At 41.5% G+C, this 27,930-nt stretch overlaps 1 protein-coding gene across 1 annotated transcript in view; it reads right to left on the bottom strand.

Annotated features, from left to right (window-relative positions):
* Positions 1-27,930, bottom strand: part of NECAB2 (N-terminal EF-hand calcium binding protein 2) — a 164,577-nt gene that overhangs the window by 67,220 nt on the left and 69,427 nt on the right. Inside the window, exons 3-4 of the mRNA XM_018568055.1 lie at positions 26,455-26,563; positions 1,366-1,391 (exon numbers count right to left, since the gene is read on the bottom strand). Of these exons, the coding sequence (XP_018423557.1) occupies positions 1,366-1,391; positions 26,455-26,563 (135 nt within the window). The remainder of the gene's footprint in view (positions 1-1,365; positions 1,392-26,454; positions 26,564-27,930) is intronic.

Genomic DNA, 27,930 nt, shown 5'->3' with positions numbered 1-27,930 from the left:
ACTGGGCTGTCCAATAGGCACCAGAGTTTGATTGCAATACTCAGTGCATTCTGTAATCCAACACAGCTGGTCAGACACAGTCCCTCTATTCCTCAGGACAAAAAAAAAGTATCCATGAGGACATGTGATGAGGGCAGTGGTCATTACCTATTTATAACAGCATAGAGCACTGGAGTGAGTGAGCAGTAAATACATTTCTACTAAAACAAACAAAAACAATATTGCAAAGTAGAACTGTGGCACGGCTTTGGTCATTCAACTATTTGCATATTCTTAACCAGGATCAACAATGATTTAAAACCAGCCCTCACTGGCCTCTGTAGCTGCAGACATTTTATAAGAATTAAAAGAGAACTATGGGCCAAACTTTTTTTTGCCATAATTCTCTTTAGGGTCACAGGAGGACATATACTAATGTCCTCCTGTGACCCAGAACTCAGAATATAGCAGGCTATTGCCTGCTATATGCTGACAGCACAGAGCCAGGACGGCTCTAAACAATATTGTCGGGATCCAGCTGCCTAATTGACAGCTGGCTCTGCCTCTTTAGAGGCAGAGCCAGCTGTGCCCGCCTCCGTGGCTGATAGTCACGGCTCTCTGCAGGGAGAAGATTGGGAACTGACCGATCAGTTGTATGTGATCGCTCAATTCTCGATCTATAGAGGCTATGTGTGACAGCTTCAGCTCTGGCTCTAATTATGGGGATGAGTGTATTTCACTCTACTAATAATTCTCCTTTAATACACAACGTTCAGAGTAAACATACTTTCATGTAATTGTTCTCTGTCAACAGATAATTTTAATCCACTCTGCCAACAGTAAATTAGCAGTCTGCCAGTCTCCTAATCTGTGATATAAGAACAGAGCAGGTTCACAGGAAGAGGGGAAGCAACGAGTGCTGAGATTAAACGTGAGTGACTTCACTGCTTCTCTTGTGAGGATGAATTGTTTCACAGTGCCTGCAGCTACAAATGTAAGTACAAGCTTGTTTACTGCTGATAAGAATATGCATGCCCATTATGAATGCCCAGAGCCTGGATACAGTTCTACTTGCAAGTACCCCCAAGAGAAAAAGCAGATGATAATCATAACATATGATGGTACAGTGCAATAATGAAAAATAAAGTTGTACAAGAGTGAATACAGTATATTTACCATATGAACAGGTTCACTTTATAATGACTGCCAAACCTACAAATGTCACCGTGATCCACATTATTAACACAGTAAATGTCAAATTGGAAAGCAAAAGGTTAATGACACAGACCCAAATTACATATTCTTACGACTGCTATAGGAAGCATTAAATGGTCAGCATGCTGTATTCCCCACTGTCATTTAAGGTCATTAGAAGCAGAATCTTACCACAGAGCTCTCTGGTGTCCACATTACTGTAGCAGGCAGGAAAGCAAGGAGAGAAGAGAGAGGAAAATTAGTAATAGGGTAGAACGAGGCAGCTGCTGACTGATAAGCCATTCAAAATTACCCCCACACTTGTTTAATAGCGTGGGAGTGCTGCATTCATTTACACCAGCCACGCTAAGAGTCAAGCTCATAGGATACTAATTAGTGGCTCTGGGACTGTAATAGTTCATAAATGGATAAAAAGGTCAAAACCCTGGCTAGAAATGCATAGCCACCTCTGGCATGCTGCAGGCCATTCACTATGGCATGAAAAATGATGGAAGCCTCCAAGCATTCAATAAATGATGGCTGTGGCGTATTAATGAATATTTGAACTGTGAGTCAACAGTCAAGCAACAACTAAGGTGATCCTGCCAAAATGGCCACACAATGACTTGTCAGACAGGAGCCCTGACTGTGGAACTGATTTCTAAAAAGGTCTGTAGATTGCAAGCCTGTTACAGAAACAATTACAATAAGAGTGAGAGAAGAATTGAAAAGATAATTGGATTTCTGCCTAGAGACCTCAATTACAGTAGATCCAAACAGATATTACCTAGGCCCATTCACCTGTCCTCTCTAGCACCGGCAAATCTAATTATATAAACCCATCTGATGCAGAAGACGTCCATACAATTGCCTGAAATGGTTTCACATCCACTCACTGGAAGATACAGAGTTACTGGCGCACCTGGTTCAGGGGTAATCTTGTGACAGTGGATGAAAGGGGTTAAAAATATAACTCAACCTGCACTAAAGGCGCTCTTCTAGAAGGAGGGTCTTGTCTGATTTTACAGCCTGGAAGTTAAATTAAAATCTCTGATGCGAAGGAATTTTAATTACTTCCCAAATGAGAATACCCCAAGAGAGAAAGAGGGGCATCCTTGCAAGAAAAGAGCCCAATGTAACATAGGCATAGACAGCCTGAGGCTGGTCAGCTGTTGCTGAAACTGTCAAGTTAGATCCCCTGCCTTTGATGGACCTCTCCATGCAGTAACGCAGAGCCCCCCTACAGGTGCCAAGTATATTGGACAAATCTGCCATTACACATTTTAAGGGTTGACTGAACAGGAAATATTCCGTTTTCCATTGGCTAAACCACTGCTCTAATCAGCTGGCACATAGACAGCCAGGCTATGCATTCACTGGAGATTCAACTACAGCTTTCACAAGGCTGTCTTTACTTGCACGGAACAAATGTGTACAAAAAACAAAAGTTGCCAATTAAATCTGAACTCTATACAGATAAACAGTGTAGATTAATGCAGCTTTGTATTTCTTAATATCATTTTAAATTTAATATGTAATGCAAGCAGTTCAAGTGCCTGAGTCTGACTTGGTATCAGCCTTTTACAATTCCTGTACAACAGAGCTAAGACTGGGGGATGGAGAAGCAGCACAAGGCGCATGCTAATAGGAGGAGAAAAGAGTGACAGAAAGAGAAACTCATCAGTTTGCTCCTTCTCCTTTCACTGTCCAATCACAGGGTAGGGTTGGAGAGGAGACCTGTAAGTGTTACAGAGCTTCAGCAAAAAAATGAAGTCTCCTGTCCAACCATGCAGGGCTGTTTCATGCATCAGATCTGAGGCAATCTCAGAACTGGATTACCAGAATTACAAATCATCTAGAGGGTAAAACAATATATAGGTATTTCATCTTTGCATTTAGCTGTTTGCCTGGAGTTCAGCTTTCATGTAATATGTTACTATTCTATCATATGAAGATCAGCATGGGGTTTGATATGTATAATATAAACGTCTGAGGCTTGGGAAAAAGTGATAACGCCAAGTGGTGTCAGTATACAGTATTTCCTTTCTCTTGTGGTTTTGTACTATGCCAGCACGTGGGGAAAATAGAATTCCAGCCTATGGTGCCAGGAAATATTTAAGCCTCTGCCTGTAAGTCTATAGGAATACAAAGGCCATGGAAAGGCCATGATAATGAAGCTTCTAGAGTGTCTCCTGGGTAATGATTGATTCCCTAAAGACTAGTTACAGCCTCCACTACAAATTGCAGGGAAGGTGATGCTTCTCCACATTTCTTTCAGCCATTCCAAATGTTACAGGTAACACGAACACCTTCAGCCCCTTGTTAGTCACCATTGAGAAATAAAACATATTTGCTTTCTTTGGCCTACCTGACCTGAACTAGGGCAAGTGCCTTATGTGCCCTGGCCTTTGCCTTCTTCTGCCATTTCTTTATGTGGACACACTATAGAACTTGCACAGAAGTGGTAAAAGCTCCTGTTGCATTATGGGAGCAGAGCGGCTTTCTTTTTACTGGCTCAGAGCAGTTCAGCTTGGACATGGCATGGAGTTTTGACTCTTTCATACTGGGCAGGGTGATGAAAACATAAGGCCCCCGTAAACAGTAAGCACTCTGCAGAGAAACATGTTTTATTAAACTGCATTAGGATTGTGTTATGTGATCAGTTTACATGCAAATAGTTCTTTTTAGAGTATGACTGCAAAATATGAAAAACAAATGTCTGACACGTAACTGAATTGTGTTAAAGAGGAACTTCAGGATTCTTTTAAATTAACCCTTGCAGTGGGGCTACCCCTGCACTGCAAGGGTTAGGTGCTGTTTTGGTCTAGCAACAAAAGGAAGATATACTCACCAGATCCTAGGTCCCACCAGGCTGCTAAATTGGTCTCCGCAACCTCTCTCTGGGCTCCGATGAAGCCTAGGACTTCATCACATCTAATGCAAGCCCAATAGATGTGAGGATACCAAGGGCTTAGTGGTCACTGCCGCAGGATCGAGGATCAGGTAAGTGTATATTCTTCATTTTCGCCCATAGACCATAACGAGCACTTACTCTTGCAGTGTGGGGATAGCGGTAGAGCATCAGTCAGGGATTTCTGTGTCCCTGTTGGGGATATTTCACTTCACTACCTGTCAAGACATGACGTGAGGGAAAATCTCTCCAATGGGCACAAAGGCATAAAGCAAAAGTGATTTAGAAGAGCGATGAAGGGGTCGAACATGACAATGATATTACTGTTGTCTGTGGCCTTCTGTCCCTTTGACAACTGCCCCTCCAATTTCTTATTCTGGTGTCACAGAGATAGGAAGTAAGGAAAAATCTTCCTATTAGAAAAGAAAAATAGAAACCTGACATAAATTTTAACTCTTCACCATTCAAAACTCTTCTAACCAAAAACAAAATATTGGCTGGATTTAGTCTTCTTGCTTGGCTTTGTCAGTAATATGCAGCATATCAGTCGTCATTTTTATACCCCCCAACACTGGGCCAAAGCTGACAGCCTCCCCGCTTCTGAACCACTGGTGCATGTAATGTGGTAGAGATACACAATTTGGGATTTATGCAAGACTGCTGTTCACCAGCAATTTTGTGTTTTGAGAGGAGAAACCTCGTTTTTTTTAGGGCTCCCTCTTTACACCCACCCATTCCTGGAAAGCAAACAAGCTGCTATCTGCATGGAGGAAGGCCCACATGCTTGGAGCTGTCCAGCCATGGGATATTACTCTGTATGCCTGGCCTGCTATGATTACATCAGCCTTGTTTTTGCCCTCTGCTGGGGCAGAAATCCAAACATTGGGAGGGGGGGTTATTTACAGGTGGACAGAGTCCAAATAGCAGTTGCCATGCATCCCCAAGCCGCTTAATTGCGTTGCCAGTGTCAAATAAACCATGGCAGCTTTTCCAAAACAAAGAAACATTAAAAAAAAACTTGGCCTGTACAGTACTAACTACAAAAACAAATTCCGTTTTCAACAGGGAAATGGACCTTGTGTTCAGAACTAAAATGCAGTAGTTCTTACTTGGCAAAGCTGACACCGCACAGTGTCTCTCTACAGAACAATTTGCTCTGGACCAAAGTTTTGTGACAGACACTTCTGAAGGTAGCTGCCCCCTATAAAAATGGTTAAAAGCAGCGATCTAATTGTCCCTGATAACTACAGCTCATCTGGAACCCACAGCACCCTTAGCTTGCCAAAATGCCTTTCCCAATGCTTGTAACAGACATAACAGGGAAACCTGGGGGAATTGTAGCCGCTTCCTTTTCTAACAATATATCATGTATCTGTATATTCTATTCATGCCTGGATGACTTTCTTTGCAGTCAGTCAGTGTTGGGCTCTCTGTCCTGTTGGGTCTGTAGTTATGTACCTGATGTAATACTATACAGTCACTGCTCGTCTGTAGGCAAATAATGAGAGCTTAACCAACAAGTGAACACTAATTTCACTCTTGACATCCCAAAATCCGTAGTATGCATGAAAAGCTTAATTACAAATGCTGAGTTATTGCTGGCAATATTCCCTCCAAACTGTTTTGTGTTGCTATGAAAATCACACAGAGAAATCAAATGCAGTTTTCTTGGAATATGATTATGGCTAGATCAGTGGCTCTCGAGGGAAATGCCAAGCACTGTTGTTAAGAAGAAAGTAATGCTAAAATGCTAATTATATGCTAACTATATTATTTCCTATCAAATTAAAGGCAAAGTGCATGTAAAACCAAAAACTGATATCTCAGTCTTGTGGGGACACTGGAAAATGATTCAACTGTTGGATGACTAAATATCTATACAGTATATTACTAAGGGATTCCAGTGGTAAGATTTCCACTTCATGAAACCACAATAGGATGTCGTGCTCTCCTGTTGGATTATTCTGAAGAAGCCATTGGCTGATCAAATGATTCAGCATCTAGCAAAACAAATATCAGTTTGGGTGGTACCAAAAATGAATAGTTTATTTTAGAACACTAATAAGATGAGTCTCATGAATTTCTCCTAGGACGTCCACCTGTTTCATATCTCAGACCATGCAATGATCAGTGAAATTGCAAAAAGCCCGAGGTTACATCTCAGACTCTACAGGCCTCAGTTGGCATCTTAAATGTTAACATTCATGAAAGTACAATTAGACTGAACAAGTAGGGTTTGCTTGGAAGAGATGCCTCTTCTTTCTAATAAAAACCGTGGCAGCACGTCTTAGGTTTGCAAAGCTGCATGTGAACAAACCACAATACTTCTAGAATAATGTCATATAGACAAATGAGACCAAAGTGAAGATGTTTGGCCATAATGCACAGCGCCATGTTGGGCAAAAACTAAACGGCATATGAGCACCAACACCACATACCAACTGTCTAACATGGTGGTGATGATTTGGGCAGCCACAGTACCTGGGCACCTTGCAGTCATTGAGTCGACCATGAACTCTTCTCTAAACCAAAGTATTCTAGAGTCAAATGTGAGGCCATCTGTCCTACAGCTTACAGCTTGGCTGAAATTGGGTCATGCAACAGGACAATGATCCCAAACACACCACCAAATCTTCAACACAGTGGCTTAAAAAAATTAAATCATGGTGTTGCAATGGCCCTGTTAAAGTCCAGATGTCAAACCAATTGAAATGCTGTGGAGGGACCTTAAGAGAGCTGTGCATAAACAAATGGCGACAAACCTCAATGAACTGAAGCAACATTGTAAAGAAGAGTGGGACAAAATTCCTCCATGATGATTTAAGACTGATAAATTCATACAGAACATTATTACTTCAAGTTACTGCTGCTAGAGTTGGTTCTACAAGCTATTGAATCATAAGGTGTACTTAGTTTTTCACACATGGCTTCTCTATTTTGGCTTTATGTTTGTAAAATAAATAATGACATGGTGTAATATGTCATGTGTTGTTGTTCATCTGAGGTTGTATTTTCAAGACCTGCTAAGAACCAGAGGATTTTATTATGTCCTGATACTTAAAACCATAGAATTAAAAAAGGTATACTTTCTTTTTCACACGACTGTATATCCTATCCACGCTCCTCTGGAGAGCTTAGCAGTAGGGTTTTTACAACTGATGGCCTCTCCATAGGTATAAATGAAGATGTTGTTGGCAATGTAACCGCATAATACTGATATTCTGATATGTACTGATTGTATTGCTGACGTTCAGAGATGTAGTGTTGTCTTTTGGGCACTAGATGGTGCTGTGGTGCAGTGTTGGTCTCTGCTTATGTATACTTGTCTGTGATACACAGGAAGTTCTATCTGTATATATGTTTTCCTGTATATTATGCTGTATTCTGATATAATGTTCTGCTAAGCAAGTAAAACTTAATTCAACATTCCTCAAGATCTCAGTGCTTCATCTAAACACATAACCAACACATTTATCTATTCCTGCACAAAAGAAGAAAAGCCTAGTGGGAACATTTCCAAGGAAATTAACATACAAAACCTAGGGTGGGGTCATTTAAATGATAATTGCACTAAAAGTACAGTTATCTGTTCCTAAAGATGGTCAAATACATATCAATATAAGCATGAAATGGGCCATTCAATGAGAAGAGATACACTGAATTGGACACAAACTGGATACAGAAAACATATTGTTTGATCGATAAGGAAAATACTTTGAATGAGTCGATCAACCAGTCTGGAAACGTATCAGTAATTTATTATCGATCATACACAGTTATTGTTTTTGTTGCTAGAGCTGATTATCTGTATTATCTGTATAATATGTATTATCTGTATAAGAACTTGAGTTCATTCATTCTTGAGAATTACACAGTCCTGCCCGCAGTGCCAAGACAAGGTCATATTGCTGAATACTGCACAAGTTGTTTTGTGTAATAAATTAAAATGTTTCAGAAATGAAATCATTTTTGGGTCACGCCTTAATGACCAAGGAAACATGTGGGTCCCGAGGTTACACAGGTTGAGAACCACTGATCTAGTGCCCAGGCCCCCCAGTGTGTGAGCCCAACTGTCTTCTACAGCTGGCATCCAATTACCAGCTGCCACCACGCTTGTCTCAACATCATTGTGCAGCTCTTGGTCTGCCAATTGGTTTCATGTGGACACAGAAGTGTGTAGTTGCATCATGGAATCTTCCTGTTGTGTGTTCTCTACCTCTGCTGGTCTCCTTGCACTAACTGTAAATAGCACTGCCCCCCACATGAAAATGTTACACCCAGGGCATTTGCCCCTCCAGCCCACCATCCTCCCTGCCCTGCCTGCCACACACAGTACAGCCAGCTTGGGGATATCACTTTTTCTACTGCCATTAAGTAATACAACTAGGTCTTGTCACTGCCCCCAGTCTGTGATTAGACAGTGAAGAACAAGCAGCCGACAGATTAGATTGTCTCTCTGTCACTCTGCTCTTTTTTTTAACCTATCAGCATGTTTCTTGTTAGTACATGAACACTGCAGCACAACTGATTGTCTCTCAGCCCTGCTCCTGCCTCTCAAAGTCTGAGCTCTGCTGTACAGGAGGGGCTACAAGAGGCTGATACCAATTTAAATTCATGTACTTACAATAGTTGCTTTAAAAAATGCACTTTATGATTGTTTAAAGTGGACCTTTACCCCCTGTCACTAAAGATCACATCAGCATGCAGGTCTGCATGACAATTTATAATCATATTACATTTATTAATTAAACAAAATTGTATTTTATCTACTTACAAATAGAGTTTATCCACTTCCTGGTCTATTTTGGCACAAATTATGTAATGTGCCCAAGCATTGCATCCTGGTAAGGTTATATCAGCAGAGCTATGCTCGGAAATCTCATGAGATCTCAGGGAAAGGCATTTTCCTCCCCTGAGATGATGTGCATTGTCACATGTCCTAGTCACGTGTGCCAGAGTTCCAGGAAGTAAAGGAAGATCTAGTAATCTGCCCTTAGTTAAAATGGCCACCATCAGAGGACTGGGAAAGAAAAGAAAAAAAGGTATGCAATGAATACAAAGCCGGCAATTATCTAGAAGTATGTGTTTGTAGATTGTGATTACTAAACATTCCAAAGGTATGTTTGTTGTTATTTTAAAGATCTGGGTAAAGTTCCTCTTTAATGAACACTAAATTAATTGGTGTTTTTTATTATCTGCCTGGGGTACAGCTTTAAAGCTTCTATTGCACCATGAGACCTGAACTTTAGACTAATCCAGACTTAATCATGTATGACATTTAGAAATGAACTGGCCACAAAGGAGAAAAGAACATAAACCTCTCTATGTTGGCACCTGCCAAGAAGAAACGTCAGAACAGAAAAAGATTGTAGTGCTCTAAACCTTTCTTGGTGTTATGTCATCTGGCTATTTAAGATACAAACACCGCTTACTGGAGTTTTTTTAACACACCAGAGGCATTATGAAACTGAAAAAGAGAATTAACAATGAGAATTGCACAAAGGCACCAAGTGTCATACATGAGAGTAAATCATCTTAATATGAAAATAAAAATGAGCGACAGACGGAAATAGGCAGATTGAACAAACCTCCCAGGAGTGAAATTCTTCCTGTGAGTATAAAGGACGTCTACGCAGATAAAGTTAATGGGATTCTGAGTTAAGAGCCCTCCATAAGGAGCTGATAATAAGTTCCTGGCAGTAAGTGGGAACAGGGAGGATAAGAGCACAGCTTCGTTCGTTTGCATCTCTAGTGTCCGCGTTCATCTAGATGAGAGTCCACCAAACTGATTTCCATTCTGCGGCTCAGATGTACTTGACCTACCTAAATGGAAACGCCACTTTCATTTTATTTGTGTAAAGTATACAGCTATCAAACACTAAAATAAAAATGTTGTCCATACTACTGTCATAGATGTGAAGACAGACATCCCAACCTGCAAAACCTTATTTCAGGGAGGTGCACTTCTTATTTCAGGGAGGTGCCCTTCTCATTTCAGGGAGGTGCCCTTTCTGTTTTTTAAAAACTTTTTGACAGTGACCACAGATGTCAATCAGCTGAGGAGGACCTGAAGGAGAACTAATAATTAATTAACTAATAAATAATCATTATTGCCCTCATTCTAGCGTACACGGCGATACCTGGCATGTGTAGCGCAATTATCGTTTTGGTACGTAGGTGCACCTAACGTGTGTTTCCATTAGTATGTGCCCGTTCACGGGGTCGGAAGACAAACTTTTTTAGGGGTATTTTTAATTTTATTTTATTTTACTTTTTTTTTTAACGTCATTGCTATCACATGGGGGACTCACGAATCCCCTATGTGATAGCATATTGGAGGTGACAAGTTCTCTTTAAGGTGACATTAGCAGTCACTTTTCCAATTCACTGGGGAATGACAACTGCCTGCTGAGGCAGCTGAATGTAAACACAGCAAGCAGTGGCTGGGAGCAATAGGCAACCTGCTATTGGCTTTTTTAAATTGCAATAGCCAATAGCAGGCTGGCAATTTCACCTGCCCACTGCATTCTGTCAATCAGCAGAGACGGGAACTGAAGGAGAAGTTTCTCCTTCAGGTCCTCCTCTGCTGACTGACAGCACGCAGTGGGCAGGTGCAATAGCCACATGTAAAAAGGAGGGTGGAAAGAAGCGCTGCAACCCTGGGATATTGTGGGGATAGTAAAATAACAACTTTGAAAACTTAAAAACAATACTGGACTGAAAACTCACTGTTTGGGTGGACAAGATGAGGTCTTGCAAATCAGAAGAAAGGCTGTATGGATCGCTCAGCAGTGTCTTGGGGCGATCGGTGTGGTGAGAGATAGTGGTGACAGCTAGGGGGCTCCTGTGGCTGGAGCGCAAGAATTTGCCGTCCTGTAGCCTTGTTTGTACACAGGCTCTGCACTGAGGGTGTTCGTGCCGTCTAATACCGTGGGAGGTCAGCTGGCCAGGCTGAGACCCGACGGCTGAACGGGAGCGAAATTGCCGCTCTGTAGCGGTTTGAAAAACTGTCAGCAGTCATTGTGACAGATCGTTTTTGAAGATAGGCACGGGGCTGGAAAACTGCCACGGGGCGATGGGAATGTCAATCGGGCAGTTTGGCTACGCGTTTCGAGGTTCAAGACCTCTTTGTCAAGCCAGTAAACCACTTCTGGCTTGACAAAGAGGTCTTGAACCTCGAAACGCGTAGCCAAACTGCCCGATTGACATTCCCATCACCCAGCGAGATAGACCGCACTGGTTTCCAGCCCCGTGCCTATCTTCAAAAACGATCTGTCACAACGACTGCTGACAGTTTTTCAAACCGCTACAGAGCGGCAATTTCGCTCCCGTTCAGCCGTCGGGTCTCAGCCTGGCCAGCTGACCTCCCACGGTATTAGACGGCACGAACACCCTCAGTGCAGAGCCTGTGTACTAGTGTGCAAATCTATGATTACTGTATTAGCATCTATTACAAGTCACACTGCAATGTACTGTATGTTGCCTCTCGGAAAGGGAATAATAGAATACTTTCCTACTCCTAGCTGAAGGACATCTTGATAACACCTCCCCAACATGACTTATTGTCGGAGTAATAGGGAACATTTTTCATACTGTTTTTGACAGATTATGCTTAAGATGAATAAATGAGCTAGACTTGTACAGTGTCCTTTCTCAACTTAATGGCACGAAAGTGTGAGGTGATCTTATTTCCTTGTTACAAAAGAGTAGAGGGTACTGCTTCAATGCCAACAGACAGTCACAGTTAATAGACACACTATAATACCATAGTAGATAATGTTTTTAGTACGATGACCTCACTAGGACCATACCAACCAAAGGCCAGCAATACACTGTCTAATATTCCTTATTAGGTGAACTGCTCTAAACATCATCTTTGACAACCAGTTTACAGGGGATTCTATATGGTATAATATTTTGAGTTGCATTCACATGATGGAAAATGTTTGGGTAGCTCTATGATCCATTCATTTTTTTTCAACGAAGAAGGCTCATTCTCTGTGAACTACAGTATTTCCCAAGTATGGCTGCTCTAACTTGCCAAAGATACACAGTTGCCAACATTCTTGAAAAAACCAGGAGGGCTCTTTCCTAGGCAGGATAAAAAATGTCCACATTGCTTTGTCTGATGGGCATTATGCAGGACACAGTTGGGTACATTTCCTGCAGAAAAGGGTACCTTGGCAACTAGATAAATGGGCAGTTTTGTCCTTGGTAACAAAAGATTTGGCTATGTACGTCCTTGAAATTACTGCTCACGTAACTCACTGTAACCTTTTGTTTAAACTGACCATAGCCAGTTTTATGTATGAAAGTACATATCCTTTGACCCGGACTTTCAATTCTCTACCCTACCGCACACACTGATACATGAAACCACCGTAAAGGCAGCATCTGAGAAATGGTCAACTGTTGGTTGGAAACTACTCTGCACCATCATCTGGCTACAGGTCAATGTTACACTAATGAACCACTCGGTTATATTTTTTACCAGCAAAAGTCTCAGCAGCGTAAAAGTGAGCTCCATGGATGTTCCTCATATGTTGCCTTCTCAGTTAACTTAGTGATATTCCATCTCACATGTAATTTCCGGTTGTCTTCTCTGCCCCCTTGGCTATAATATTTATCTCATGAAAAGTAACATTAATTTTGTAACACACGCAAAATACAAACTAAGGTGTATCTAACGGCAAAACATATTTGTTCAGTTGTGGATAGATTAGGGAAGGAGTAAACCCCTGTCAGGTTTTTATTGCTGTCTATGTCCCTGCTCTAGTGACCACTGTCAATCCAAAATTTTACAGTTGTCACCACAGATAATTTAAAATCTGCCAATTGGGACACATTAGCACGTGACAACTGCTAAAGATGTGATTTTCCCTCACTTTGTACACCACCTACACCAGCTGACCTCCCCTAAGGCAACACTCCCAGGGACGATGTACCTGAAAATGCCCACAGATTCATCTTTCCAGGACATATCCTGGCAGCCTTATAGATCTAGTCCGTCCCTAGTTTCTTAGGGAGGCCCCTATACCACCCCATTTAAACTGCCCAATTACTAAACTGGTCCAGACATCTGCCCTAGTCTGACGTCCGGCAAGTCAGTAGCCAATACAATACACCAATGAATTGCCTCTCAGTAACTCTCTCACTGAGACAATGGTCCTCCAGATTCATAGATTCAGGCCCCTAATTTATCCATCATCTGAACTGATTCCAGGACTGACCAGCTAGCTCTGCTTACCAGGTAGACAGGGGGGGGGTACTGTCATGGTGCTTTGCACATATGCTGAGATGCTTTCTCTGAGTGAATAACCCTGAAGACAGGGTCTGACACACTGACCCCAACTAGTCAGTGTACTATCAAAATGTTACTCATATCACTAAAAGGTCTTTCATGCTCTCAAACCTTTATGCTCGGCTCCAAAGGCTCTCTGTGTTACTTATTGACAATTACACATAACTGCATTCCTCCCCTACTATAGGAAACATAATGCCATTCCAATGATCACTATCATCCTTTAAAATACCAAACAGGAGATCTTACTCTTAACACTCTGTGTGCATTAACACAAAATTGGCTGACCCTCTGGATGACCATGATCCTATGTATTGGCACTAGCTATTGGGCGAAAGGCCCTGTGCACCCACCCTGGTTCTACAATCTTCCCAAGCAGAGTGAGATGAGGCCCTTGAACCCAACAATGCATCTGTCTACGATTTGTCTGGGATCCCCATTCAGCTCTCTTAAGCATATGAGTCTCCATCTGGGCAACCACTGGTCCAGCTCATGGATCGAGATGGAAAAATGTACCAAGTTTCTAAGGTAACATTTGTATTACTTGTTATACTATGATTAATTGCATACTTTTTTATTATTAATGCTGAGCTACTGTTTTATAATGGTGACTGGTCACTTCTTGGGTCACATTCTACCAGACTCTACCCTCCAAGACTGAGGGAATAGAGAAGGTGAAGGCACCTCCCCCACAAACATTGTCTCGCACAACCCTACTTCAGGCTAACCCCTAAGTCTCTTGCCCTACTCCTTTTGGCACAAGTTGCCCTAACAACCTCTCACTCAGAAATCTTCAATGACTTTGGTAGACTTTGTATTGTCAAGGGCAGTCTGTTTGACCAAATGGTCACACTAATTACCATGTACCTCCAAAATGACAACTAAATAACTCCCATAGAAACACTTTCCCTACAAAATTCTGTCCCTTTAAGTGATATTAAAGTCAAAAGGTTTTTAAGCTATTTCAAATGCTGATTACATCATTTACAATAGATGTTGCTTCTTAATGTTTAAAAGTTTTACAGGGTTATTTGCTAAAGGTTGAAGAGCTTGGGGAAGGCAGGAGAAGTGAACAATCTAGGACAAAATAGCTGACTTGGAAAAATTCTCCAATGCAGATTACTTTCCAGGTCAAATATGTTGTCCTACATTTTTCATTTTTCCTGCCTTCTCCAATCTCTTCACCCTTTAGTGAATAACCCTATTAGTTTTCTGCAGAATCAGCTGGTCTTCTGAGCACTGTCCCTGATATCCTGTTTCAGGGAGGCTCCTTTCCCTTGCAGGGTCTTATGGAGCCACCATTGTGTGTGCTAGTAATCTGTGTGTGGCTCCACAAACAAGCAGGCATAGCAAGGCAAGTCACTTCCCTCCCTCCTGCTCCACACTTCTCCTTCCTTCCTTCTTTAAGCTAGAAGATGGGCAGCTGCTAGAGTCTGCTCCGTCCTTTATGATCTTGTACTGGTAGGAAGTTCAGGGAAACTGAGCTGAGACAGTTGGAGCCAGCTGTTTGGAAACATAATGAATGCGAGTGTTTAGGCAAAAATGTAAAAAACATACTTTGTTGAGCAATGTATATTTGATCTGGGTTCATTATTGAAAAAAAAATTGAGAATTAAATACTACTTTAAGGAAGCAAATTTTTCAGAAGGCAGTTTTAATCTAGCAATAGACCTGGCTCTTGACACTTTCAAAGGAGCCTCTAATATCTTCTACAATAGACTTTATTGAGTCAAACAAACCTTCCACAACCTCTAGCTAATCAATGTCTAGTGTACCCTACACGCTAGTGACAGGGACTACACTTTATTTTCTCCCATCTGCAATAGATACTCATGTATCCTTTTCCTATTTATCCGAAAATCCCACTCACATCCCTGACTAAAGCATCAAAAGAAAAATTACTGTTTCAGAACACGCACACACCTCATGCACTCTGAACCTCAGCATTCACACATCTAAACAATATCATTGGAACCCTCTCTTGGCAGGGGATTTAAGGAGACCTTGACCACTTCTTCCTGATAAATGACAAAGAGTATACTGACCCCATGAACTTATGGGAGGCCCACAAATGCTTTATTCAAGGCTCTCTTGTTAAACTGGGCATTACATGCATTACAAAGCTCATCAGGCTAAGATAGATACCTTTTAGTATCTATCAGAATTTCAGTGAACGCTCTCTGCAGGAAGAAGACCTCGAGCTGAGTGATCCACAGTCACATGATCGCTCAGCTCTCGGTATAGAGCCAGTGTGTGACAGCTGCAGTGTCCTATGTCAGCTCTAAGTATTGGAAAGAGTAAATTTTACTCTACCAATCCTTCTCCTTTAATATTGTCTAGCGGGATTGGAATAAGCATAATACATAATACCCATTATATATTCACCCAGCAGCCAATGCTACTCTTCATTCTTTGACATCCTGGTATGTGAGTGAACCCTCGCTGTCCTCAAGTACAATGAATGACCACTGGCCCTAATTTTTACATAATAAGGTCATAGAGGCTGTGGCTGGACAATCGATTTTGGGGGAAATATCGTGTAGCTTGGAGGAAGTTTGCAGGAGTGAGGAAAAGGGTATTACTGCGTATTCCAACCCCCCTAAACAAAATCAGCATTTACCCTTGCAATGTGGTGAAGCCCCACTACAAGGGTAATTTGTTCTGCTACCAAGAGCTAGGCTTTAATTGCTTGAATGTCCATAGCCTGACCACATGTTTACTACTGTGTCCTGTAGTGACACAGCTTCCGGAGGAAGGAACCACAGAACCACAGAGGGGAACAAGGCTTCTGACATCCAGCAGTGTCAGATAATTAAGATCCTTCAGCAAGCTTAGCTCTTCAAGTGAGCAAAGATCAGCAGCATGGAATGTGGAACAGGTAAGTGCTTTTTCTTTGTAGTAGATCACCTCCATTTTTTAATGGTTTCATCTAAAGACAGAGTCGCTTTAAAAAGGCACTGTTGTACTTGTGAACTACTGTAGATGTATCCTTTACACTCTTTTTTTATCACCTATTAGAATCCATCCTACTTATATATCTGAAAAAAGAACAAAAAACCCCACAAAAACACAGCAATGATTAATGAAGTGCATAAATAAAACCAGGGAAATATATTAATAGTGAAATATTTTCTGTTTTGCACCTTATATGCATTTTTGCATTTAGACACTGCTATACATCTAGAGATGCCCTGGAAGTATTCTGAATCTACACTGCAAATGACAGTCAAGATTAATGCTTAATTTTAATACAGCATGGCCTATTGGTGTTAACTCAAGAACATTAGCTCTTTCACAGCCACAGTCAATTTCTGTACATTTTGTTATATTGCGAACAAGCAGATGAGGACTTTGAGGCATAAGGCATGTGAACTCCTAGGAACAGATTCCTTGAATTTAATTTGCTTTGTTTGTTTTGGTTGGTTATAAAGGGGCTGTTTTCAGCGCTTCAGGTTATTAAATGTCTCATATGGATTCATGGAGCGCCGTTACTATGGGAACCAATATATTGACATATCTACTCTGTACCCACTGAAACCTCATTAATGCACCTAGGAGGTTGGTAGCTCTGGTATCTGGGACAGTCTCAGGAACGAATGTCACAAAGCAGAATATACAGTTGTCAACATCACCTATCAACAGAGAAATACAGATAGTCCCAGAGAAATACCTAAATTAGGTAATTGTGAATTAAAAAGTCATAATAAGACATATGCAGACGGTACTGTCGGGAATGTTCCAGACAAAACTCACCAATAGTATTTCAGATAAAGCCACGTTCTCTGTACTAAGCAAGGTTACCACGTGTTCTGCTCTGTGCACAGTGACCACAGTAAATGAACCACCACATGGATCTTCATACACAGTTTGACAGTATTGCACAAAGTGACAGGTTACATAAATTAAAATAATCCACAACACTCACCGCTCAGATTCCACAGCCAGATCCACACTAAGAGTAACCTCCAGGTGCTGGCAAAAGGCTCACTCCCACCTGCACTAATCTTCATCCAAAATGAGTATCTAGGGCTGGGCAAGTCAACCAGATGTATTAAAAGGGCAACCAATGTACAGTATTATCACAGCTTGCCCAGAACATCGGTTGTATTGACAGGGTCACTTTAGAGTGACTGCACGTTTGCCAGGGCATAATTAAAACAAAAAAAAGGACCGGCTGGATCACAAAGATGTGAGTCTGCAGCAACAGCACCATATACAGTATAGTGTGAGTACTGCATGAAAGCCCCCTTTTTAATGATGAAAGGCTATACATATTTAAAAATGTTAGCACAAGATGCTCTTTAAGAGTTATGTGCTGCAAGCATGGACATACTTCCATTTTTTCTACAGTTGTACAGTACTGTTCCTTGCCTAAACACAATTTTAGACTGTTTTCTCCAGCACTTTCTATAGTAACTTATGTAAACTTCGTCCAAAAACAGCCATACTCAATCCTTCCTCCAAATAAATCCAATTTCATTTCAATCCATGGAACAGCATACACCTTCCAAAGCTCCCCAGAATGAAAGAACCTCTCTCCTTACATGTATTCACCCACATGGCTTAATCCTGTGAGGAGAAGCTCTCAATGCAAGAGAAACAGGCTATCCTTAGGCTGCGAAAAAAAAAACTGGTGAGCTCTTTAATACAAAAACGCCTGGACGTCCATGGAAAACTGTAGTGGATGATCGTAGGATCCTTTCCATGGTAATGAAAACCCCTTCACAACATCCAGTCAAGTGAAGAACACTCTTCAGGTGGTAGGCATATCATTATCCAAGTCTACTATAAAGAGAACACTTCACGGGAGCAAATACAGAGGGTTCCCCACAAGGTGCAAACCATTTATAAGCCTTCAAAAATAGAAAGGCCTGCGTTTTATGTAAGAAGTAATTGGCATATGTTATGCCATAATGTATGAACAAATGTTAATGTTCGGGCACTATGTTGGTGTCTTGTTGTGTACCCGTAATATGCAAAATGAATAAAAAGATTTTTCAAAAAAAAAAATAGAAAGGCCGGATTAGACTTTGCAAAAAATATCTAAAAACCAGTCCAGCTCTAGAACAGCATTCTTTGGACAGATGAAACTAAGATCAACATGTACCAGAATGATGGGAAGAACAAAGTATGGAGAAGGCATGGAATGACTCTGAAGTATACATCTGTAAAACATTGTCGAGTCAGTGTGATGGCATGGACATACACGGCTCCCAACGGCACTGGGTCACTAGTGTATATTGATGATGTAACAGAAGACAGAAGCAGCCGGATTCATTTTTCTTTTATGTTTTTTTGCTTTGCTTTAGCTGAGATCCTTAAAGGGAAGAATGGTTTTAATACTAGCGGAATATTATATGGTGGTCTCTTAACAATAATGTCTGTATGTTTATACTGTGTATATATTGGAAATTATAAAGAGATATTCTACAAAAAAAGAAGCAGTTGGATGAATTCTGAAGTGTATAGGGATATACTGTATTGTCTGCTCAGATTCAGCCAAAGGCAGCGAAGTTGATTGGGCGGTTCTTCACTTTACAGTTGGACAATGACCCAAAACATACTGTGAAAGCAACCCAGGAGTTTTTTTTAGGGCAAACAAGTGGAATATTCTGCAATGGCGAAGTCAATCACCTGATCTCAACCCGATCGAGCATGCATTTCACTTGCTGAAGACAAAACTTAAGGCAGAAAGACCCACGAACAAACAATTGAAGACAGCTGCAGTAAAGGCCTGGCAAAGCATCACAAAGGAGGAAACCCGTTTGGTGATGTCCATGCATTCCAGACTTCAAGCAGTCATTGCCTGCAAAGGATTCTCAAACAAAGTATTAAAAATGGATTTATGATTGTGTTAATTTGTCCAATTACATTTGAGTCCCTGAATTAAGGAATGTGTATGAAAATGGTTGCAATTCCTAAATGTTTTATGTGATATTTTTGTTGAACCCCTTGAATTAAAGATGAAAGCCTGCACTTCAATTGCATCTCAGTTGTTTCATTTCAAATCCATTGTGGTGGTGTACAGAGCCAGAATTAGTCAGTGTCCAATAATTTCCAGACCTAACAGTATATGCTACAAAGAAATGTTGGTTTACAACTTCTTTGTTTATACTCCAATTTAAACACTACCCTCAACATTTGAGGCAGATATCCACTGTGTTATCAAATGGCAGGGATGTAAGATACAATAATTTGAGAGATGGATCACTGTATGGATATGTCTCACAAATGACTCACCTAGCCTGCCCTGTAGATGGGCACATTTGATGCAGTTGGGGGCTCATACAATGACAAGGAGAAATATTGGGTGGCTCTAGCGGCATTTGTAAGAACAGCTTCACCTAAGAGCAATGGGCAAGCCGTGTCCCTGTTGCTGATGACAACTCATCAGTGACGAGATCACTATCAGGAAGGTTGTGGAGTAGGTTGCCAAGGAAGACAGCAGGCATACCTGAGCAGTGTAGGCCAGAGGCCAACAGGACACCACAGCCTGTTGAGTCACCGGACTGGACCTGCGACATACAAAGCACCCTTAACTAGGAAAGGCTGTGGATTAGCGGGAAGAGATACAAAATGTCTACAGGCAGCAGGAGTGCCACTCATATAGGTATAACAGGAGCTGCGGATGGCACAGCTGACTGTATGAGGGCTGCCCTTGGCCATAACACTTTAGGCAGAACCCAGAAGTGCGGGTAGCTGCACACCATAGGAGCCAGGCGACACTAGAGCGAGTAAGGTAAGCAGCACTGACAATCACTATACAGACCAGAGAAATGCTATCACTTCACTGCCAACCAGATGAGCGAGGCGTTGCTGACAGGTGACATTCTGCATAGTTTCTGTCAAGGAAGGAGCGACACCTCGCTCATCCAGCCAGCAGGGGAGCGATACACTTATATAGGTGAGTCATTTATCTGACTTTCTTAGCAATCCTGTTCTCAGTGAGTTGTTATCAGTGACAGGATCACAAGTACTGTATGTTGTGGCCTGTTCACATCTGAACACTGCAAAAGCATTGTGATGTGGAAATAAAATTCGTGCTTGCTGCACCTTTAATGCAGTTTCTATCAATACATGTGTTACATAGGAATTAATGAGCAACATAATGGCTTAGTGGTTAGCACATCTGCTTTGCAGCACTGGGAACCTTGATTTGAATCCTAGCCAGGGCACTATCTGCCTGAAGTTTGCATTTTCTCCCTGTAGGTTTTTACTCCGGTTTCCTCCCCCCACCACAAAGACATGCTTGTAGATTAATTGGCTCTTGTCTAAAATTGGCCTTAATTTGATCTTCTACTGAGCATGCTCGAAGATATGTGCATTACCTCCTATCTGCTGCAAAACCAATTTATTAAGCGCTTTGAGTCCCCAGTGAGAAAAGCGCTATAGAAATACAAATTACTTAACCATGGTAATGCATCTAAAGCACATGTAAAAGCCCACCCCCATTGATTGAAACAACAGTTGTAAACTGGATCTAAGTCTGGAAGAACATAAAGCAGCTTTCTATAATGGTGAAAAAAAACTATATATATATTATACTCAAACACGGGCAGCGCAGTGGTTAGCGCTTCTGTTTGCAGCACTGGCACAGCTAGGTCACTATCTGCAAGGAGTTTGCATATTCTCCCTGTGGTTGCATGGGTTTTCTCCAACACTCCAAAGATATGCTGGTAGGTTAATTAGCTCCTGTCTAAATTGGCCCTTATACGAATGTATGTGAGAAAGGGACCTTAGGTTGTAAGCTCCTTGAGGGCAGGGAATATATAAATATGTTGGCGCTATATAAATATCTGTAATTAATAAATAGTGGTGTTTAGTGAGCACACACTGCAGCTTCTTCATATCCCACATCCTTATCCAAGTGTCAAGCCATGGGAACCTGCCATACGTTGCTGCTGCTAAATTTGCAGCTCACCAGTTTAATTGCAACAAATAAATCAGAAGTCAACAAGGCAGTCTGAATCATTCAGAATGATTAAACAGGACTCCTGTGTGGGCTTGTAGCCGTGGTGGATGGCACCAGCTATTAATGTGGATAAGAGACAGATCAGGAAAATCAGGTCACTTTCTCTCGTACTTCATCTGCAATCCTATTTTTACCCCAAATGCAGCAGCTGCTACACACTGACATATGCGATCTATGAAAAGAGAAAACAAAGATTTTCTTTTAACTTTGATACAGAAAATAAAGGCCATGTCACAGGTGATACAAGGATGTCCATTTAAACCATATCTTCTGTGGCTGGATAATTATTATATATGTTTTTGCCTTTTCATAAACAATTGCAGTATAAGCAAAATGGCTGACTGACTGTTCATTCATTTAGTGTGGCATCTGTCAGTAACACAGAGGAAACTAATCCTCTAAGAGCACAGCATTACAATATACAGCACATTTATATTCATCCTTCCCACCCAAAATCAACTCCTTATGGTGTAGTATTAAAGTAGATCTAAACCCTATCTGGGTGGCATTTAGTCTGCTAAAGCACTGTGCATCATACAATTTATTCATAAAATACGTTTTCCACCTTTTCTCATCCTTTTTTGAATCTCAGAGCTGGTGATCTCCACCAAAACTTTTCAGCCATTTCCTGTCTACATGCACTCATTCCAGTGGTGGCTGAACATCGCAATGAACCAGCTTTCTGATCGTTAATTGTGGACTATGCACAGCCGCGTGTTGTCCTCACCAGGGATGACTATGACAATACAGGAACACATCTGAAAAACATTAGTCATCCTATAACAGGACATGCCTGAACAAGAATCCTAATGCAGGGGTGGACAAATTAATATGAAATTCATGAGCCAGTCTGTCCAATCCAGGAACCAGCCAGATTTTTTTCAAGGACAAGGCAGCTCCATTAATAACAAGTAGAGAAAACCTCCAAAGTTGAGTGCCAGCTGTAATTTTTAAGGAGCATTGGCTACTTGGCTCCTGGGATTTCTCCAGCCCTGCCTGTTAGGGAACCTTAAAGTGCAGGTTTAAAAAAAAAAAAGTTTATTGAAAACAAAAATAAACATAACTGCAAAAAACAATGGAGAAAGTGCAGGATGTCATCAGTGCCAAGCTAGAGGTCATAAGCCAAAGCGGATAGCCAGCCGACCCAGTTCAAGGAACGCCGAGAGAGGCGATCAGTCAGCCAGAGCCAGGGTCATACATGGAAATCAGGAACAACAGCAGAGCACTTCACCAAGATCACCAGGTATTCTTATCATGAAAGCTGCTGATTTATAGAGATGACACAGGCTTGTCAAAAACTGGAGTTAATTGCCAAAATTATTTTTGTAATATATGGTCCAGATAATTGTGTTCGTTGTATTGGGTCGCACTGTAGCTGCCTTTTGTATAGGTCCAAAGGTTTAGGAATTCTGAACTCCTTTTGTACCTTGGTATGTTCATAGCACTGGTGTGATGTTAGGTTATATGGTTGGGCCAAAAGAGGAGTTGTTACCCATATCACCTAATCACAATTGTTAATTTGTTGATTGATTTTACCAGCCCAGCTCCCAGGGGAAGAGATTTATTTACATTTTGCACATTTCTGTTTTTTTATGCTGCGATCATGTCTTTAGCACCGCTCTTCTCCTTTACCGTTTTCAGTGTGCCTATATGCCAGGAAACGGAGGTGACCTCTTGCATAAGAGCCGATTGTTGCTGTAGCATAATCATGTTGTAAAAAAAAAAGTAAAGGGGGGTGACAATGGTGGGCCTAGCACCCGAATTTCTCAAACTCCAATTTCTGCAAAGTACAAAATCTGTTCTATCACATCTGTTGTGCTATAAATTCTCACTGACCAGCTTTTTGGTCACACTTTAAAACATATATTAACATGAAATACCTGCATAGTTATCTCCTCCAGCTCCACCCTTTGGATCCTATAAAGGGCATGTATAAATGGACAGTGTAATGCTCATCATCCCCATCACATGTCACATATCACATGTAATAAAGCATATAATGATCTCTCTGTGACAAAATGCCCCTGCAATTAAAATGTCCTCCCAGTTCCCATTTCCTGTCCATGCGCCTCCTGACTGGCTGCTATGGATAACTGCACTCTGCTCATCTCTGTGACCACTTGCACTATTTATAGAAGAAGCCTGCAAGTGCATGGAAATAACTCTGGAAATAACTCTGAGCTACAGGAGGTTTGCTGGCTGGCCTCTTGGTTGCTATGGCAACAACATTCCAATGGTTGGAGGGGGCCACAGTGCAGAACCAATTATTATTCAAAAAATGATAAATATATAGGAAAAATATCTGCATGCCTTAACAATACCAATATGTAATGTATAACAAATCTGGATAACAATGTATCTATAAAGAATGACAAGCAATCGGGTTGTACTCTTACTATCATTTCTGGTGTAACTGGTGATCAGGACAATCAGAGAGAGGGGGATCTCCCTAACTGGTTGCAGACAGCGATAAAAAACCTGAAATGGGTTCTAACGCCTACCCCTCCCCACTCCCAATCTTTAAAAAAAAGTTATACTTTAACCCTAAAGTGTATCTAAAGTCAAACTTTTTTTAGATTTTGGATAGAAAGATCCATGAAGGTTTAGAACATCTGTCAAATTTTTATTGCTGTGACTCTGCTAGGGAGATTAATTTTCTCTATCTATCCTGATGATCACTTTCCTAGGGACTAAAGGTGATTTAGAATTGTTAGAAGAATAAAAATAGAGGGCAAATAATGCAAAAGGGACCCATGAGTGCAGCCCTCTGGTAAAAACTTACCCTCCTCCCTGATCCAGTGATGTTTGACGTGTGGCCCTACCACACATCGAAGAAATGCCGCTGTGACAGAACGGACGAGCAGTGAGGGGAGATAGAGGCGCCGGCTGTCAGATCCTGGCCGAGCGTCTCTCTCTCTCTCTCTCCTCACCGCATTCATTAGTTCTGTGACAGCGGCTCCGTCCTCCGCCCTCCCCCGCCGCCGGTTCCTTCACTTCTTCTCGGATCCCCGCTGGGGAGAGCAGCGGGGATCCAGAGAAGCGGCGGGAGAGGACAGTGCGATCTACCAGTGATCGCAACGCGATCGACTGGTAGATCGCGATCGACCTTGTGGGCACCCCTGATCTAGGACAACATAGCGGAACTGGAAAAATCATATTCATCTCACTTTCCAGTTCAGCTATGTTGTCCTAGATAGTTCACTTTTCCTACATCTTCAAACGCTTCACCCTTTTGTAAATAACCCTGATAGTGTCACCCTAAACTCTCCACTTCCCACAACCCACAATGATAGGATCGCCTAGGCAAGGTTTTTTTTTTCCAATAAGGGCTTGTTCACACCAGATGCAGTTGTGATGCAGTCCGTTTAGTTTGGCACTGCATCACAATCGGGTCACAATGCTTTCCATTGGGATTTCTGGTGCTCTGTTCCAATGCAGTCGGAAAAAATACTGCTTGTCTAATTTTAGCTGCCCCTGATCGCAACGGAACGCATCAAAACCATATGCAAACGTACTGACAAAATGCACTGCACTGCAGCTGCATAGACGCACGCAGTTATAGTGTGAACTAGCCGCTAAAACCAAATGTTGGGCTGCATTCACAGGGGTGGAGGGATTAATTGAAAGACATCTTCATAAAAAAGTAGAAGTTGTCCTTTTAAATTAACCCATTTATTTGCTATTGTGGGCAAAGTACAAATTATCTTTTAACTGTCATCCTGGGGTCTGAAACACTTTTCATAATCCATAAGCATAAGAGAAGTCAGTTTTCAAAATGGGTAACCGATTTCAAAGTGACACGTTTAATTACTGCATTGATCCAATACAAAGCATCTGACACAATGGACTTAATCTCATTACAGGAGAAAACAGGGTGGGGGAGAATGCCATAGAGAAAAAATGGAAAGCAATTAATATAATGACCTAAAGCCTCAGAGATAAAATAAACAGAGTCAAATGCTAACAGTGGTTTCAATTTTTGCCCTTTAGAGGTTTAGGGTTGGGGACATCTGCAATCTGCATGGGATGAAGTAGCAGAATTAACAGGTACACTTCTACTCAGCGGTTGATCTACTATGACCAATTGCTGATTTGTAAACTGGACATTGTAAGACAGCGCACAGTCAAGTATCCATAATGGCAACAATGCTCCAAAATCCAGACTTTGAAAAGATTAATATGATTTAATGAAAAGTTCACTCTAAGCAAAATATCTAAGATCTGGATCTAAACTGGCCAACAGTCTTGAAAACAGACCAATTCCGGAAACAAAACAGATATGCAAATGTAAAACAACGTGCACAGTCTAATCCCAGGAAATAACAGACGTTTTCCTTAAAGTGGAAGTTCATCATGTACCTTGAAAAATCCATAGCGCCATGTTTGAATTTTGTCTGCGCTCTGGTTTTCCAGCAATCAGCACTGGAAGCTGCCGGCTATTACCAGAGACACGGTAACTCCTGCTGTCACTCAGCTCCCTCATGCTATCCACGTCTTTGGCAGCATCGGGGAGAAGAGGGCAATCAAGCAGCAATGCTAATTGCTGGACAACCAAAGCACAGACAGAATTCATTTCCAATGCTATGCATTTATCAAGGTACATGTATTATATGGATGTTTATTGTTCACTGAGTAATGCTAGAATGAACTTTCACTTTAATCCTTTGGTTCATACTTTTGTAATGAGGATGTAATGGTGAGGGTGGGCACAGACACAGCACACTTCCTCCCTACTCCCAAGCCCAGACTATAGTCTCATCAGCCATATCCTCCCCTCCCCCCTCCTTGCCTGTTCAGATTTTCAAATGTATATATCATTAATATAAAAATAATAAAATAAAATTGACCCAAAATCGTTCCAGTCTCTTCAAACATTTCTCCACAGGAGGTATAGTGTTTCTAAAATAATTATGATTTAAAATGTAAATTGATACACTAAAAATATTAGAAAGATGGAAAGAAACAATTGGGCAGAGAGAAAGAGAACATAATGTCGCTTTCTAACACAGCAGTAGGCAATAGGCATCAACAGCAGGAGAGCAAAATGCACACAGACATGCTCTACTGAACAGGGAGAGACATGCATCACTGGCTTACTTGGTGTTGTCCGAATCGATGGTGTGAAACAGCTTCTCCAGCTCCTCCTCGTTGAGGGTTCCATCTGAGAAAAAGGCCTGAAATTCCTCCAGGGACAACTTTCCGTCATCTGCAAGAAAGAGACCACTTCAGAACACCAGTCTACCAGTGGGGGAAGTTACTACAAAACTCGGGAACAACACCAGATACACAGAAACACATACTTTCCTATGACAACTAAACATATTTAAGGATCTGATCATTCATTAGCCAACAGTGAGCCCACAGCACAATCTCAGAAAACATGCATACCCACTATTCAATTCATGGTAAATAATTCCCAGTTGCATCGTATGTTGCTCTCTGTATGCTCTGTGGGGTTGCTGCTTTCTAAAGGAGAGCATGCTTACAAAACAATATTTTTAGACAAAATAAATACCTTTGCTTAATCCAGGAGTGAACAAATTAATATGGAATTTAGGAGCCAGTCCTTCCAATCCAGGAGCCAGAAGGATTTTATAGCTGCTCCACTTGCAACAAGAAAAAAACCTCAAAAGTTAGGCACCAGCTGTAATTTATAAGGAGCATTGGCTACCTGGCTCCTGGAATTTGTCCAGGCCTTGCTTAATGTATGGATGAGAAAGTTAGGAGTTAAGGTAATACCCTTTATTGGCTAACATAAAGTACATCAAAATGCAAAATGTTTTTTCCATGAAAACTCGTCTTTTATTTTCCTCTTTTCTTATTGTTTCCCTTTCAATAGTTACCCCTTTACTGCTTGTCCTGTAGGCAACAGGAAGTGAGTGGCAATCTCTCCAAAGTTAGGTAAATGTCTTCTTAGACAATTGTCAAAGGAACAATTATCAGCACGAGAAAATTTCCCTTCTATTCCTATTCTAGTGGCAGCTCAAAATGTTACCCTCGCGTTCAGTTTCAGCGTTAATGGTCACCAGGACAAACAGTGAGGGTGAATCATGAAAATGCTGCCATTGGATATACTTTAAGTTAGCCAACAAAGGGTATCACCTAAACTCCAACCTTAATACATTAATCGGTGGCGAACACGGAACTAGACTCTACTACCCAATCCGTGGAAATACTTTAGTCAGTGGAGAAAAAAACAGATGTACCTTCATGCAGAAATTACAGGAATAATTCAATTTGCAAAACAAAATGACTGCCTATAGCAACAATTGTGTTTCTGGAGGACGTTACAAATCAGAAACATCTGACTAGTTGCCAGAAGCAGATTTGCTGCCTTTCAATGTCTTTAGTTCAGTATAGGTGCTCGTGAAAATGCCCTGATACAAAGTCTGATACAAAGTGCCGATACCGTTAGGTCCCACACTTGCTGGGGACCTCACAGCCTTGTGGGAACCTTCACTGCGCCCGTTTACAGCGCTGGTCCGGCCAAACATCTCCTCCTTCCCGCCTCCCACACAGCAATGGTGAGACCCACTGCCCGCTCAGTCGGGTGAGACCCACCACCCGCACAGC

This window comes from Nanorana parkeri, unplaced genomic scaffold (assembly GCF_000935625.1).
Source record: "Nanorana parkeri isolate BGI_ZX_2015 unplaced genomic scaffold, ASM93562v1 scaffold1132, whole genome shotgun sequence".
Classification (NCBI taxonomy): domain Eukaryota; kingdom Metazoa; phylum Chordata; class Amphibia; order Anura; family Dicroglossidae; genus Nanorana; species Nanorana parkeri.
Note: the sequence above shows the minus strand (reverse complement) of the source record. Positions and strands in the feature narration are given on the sequence as shown.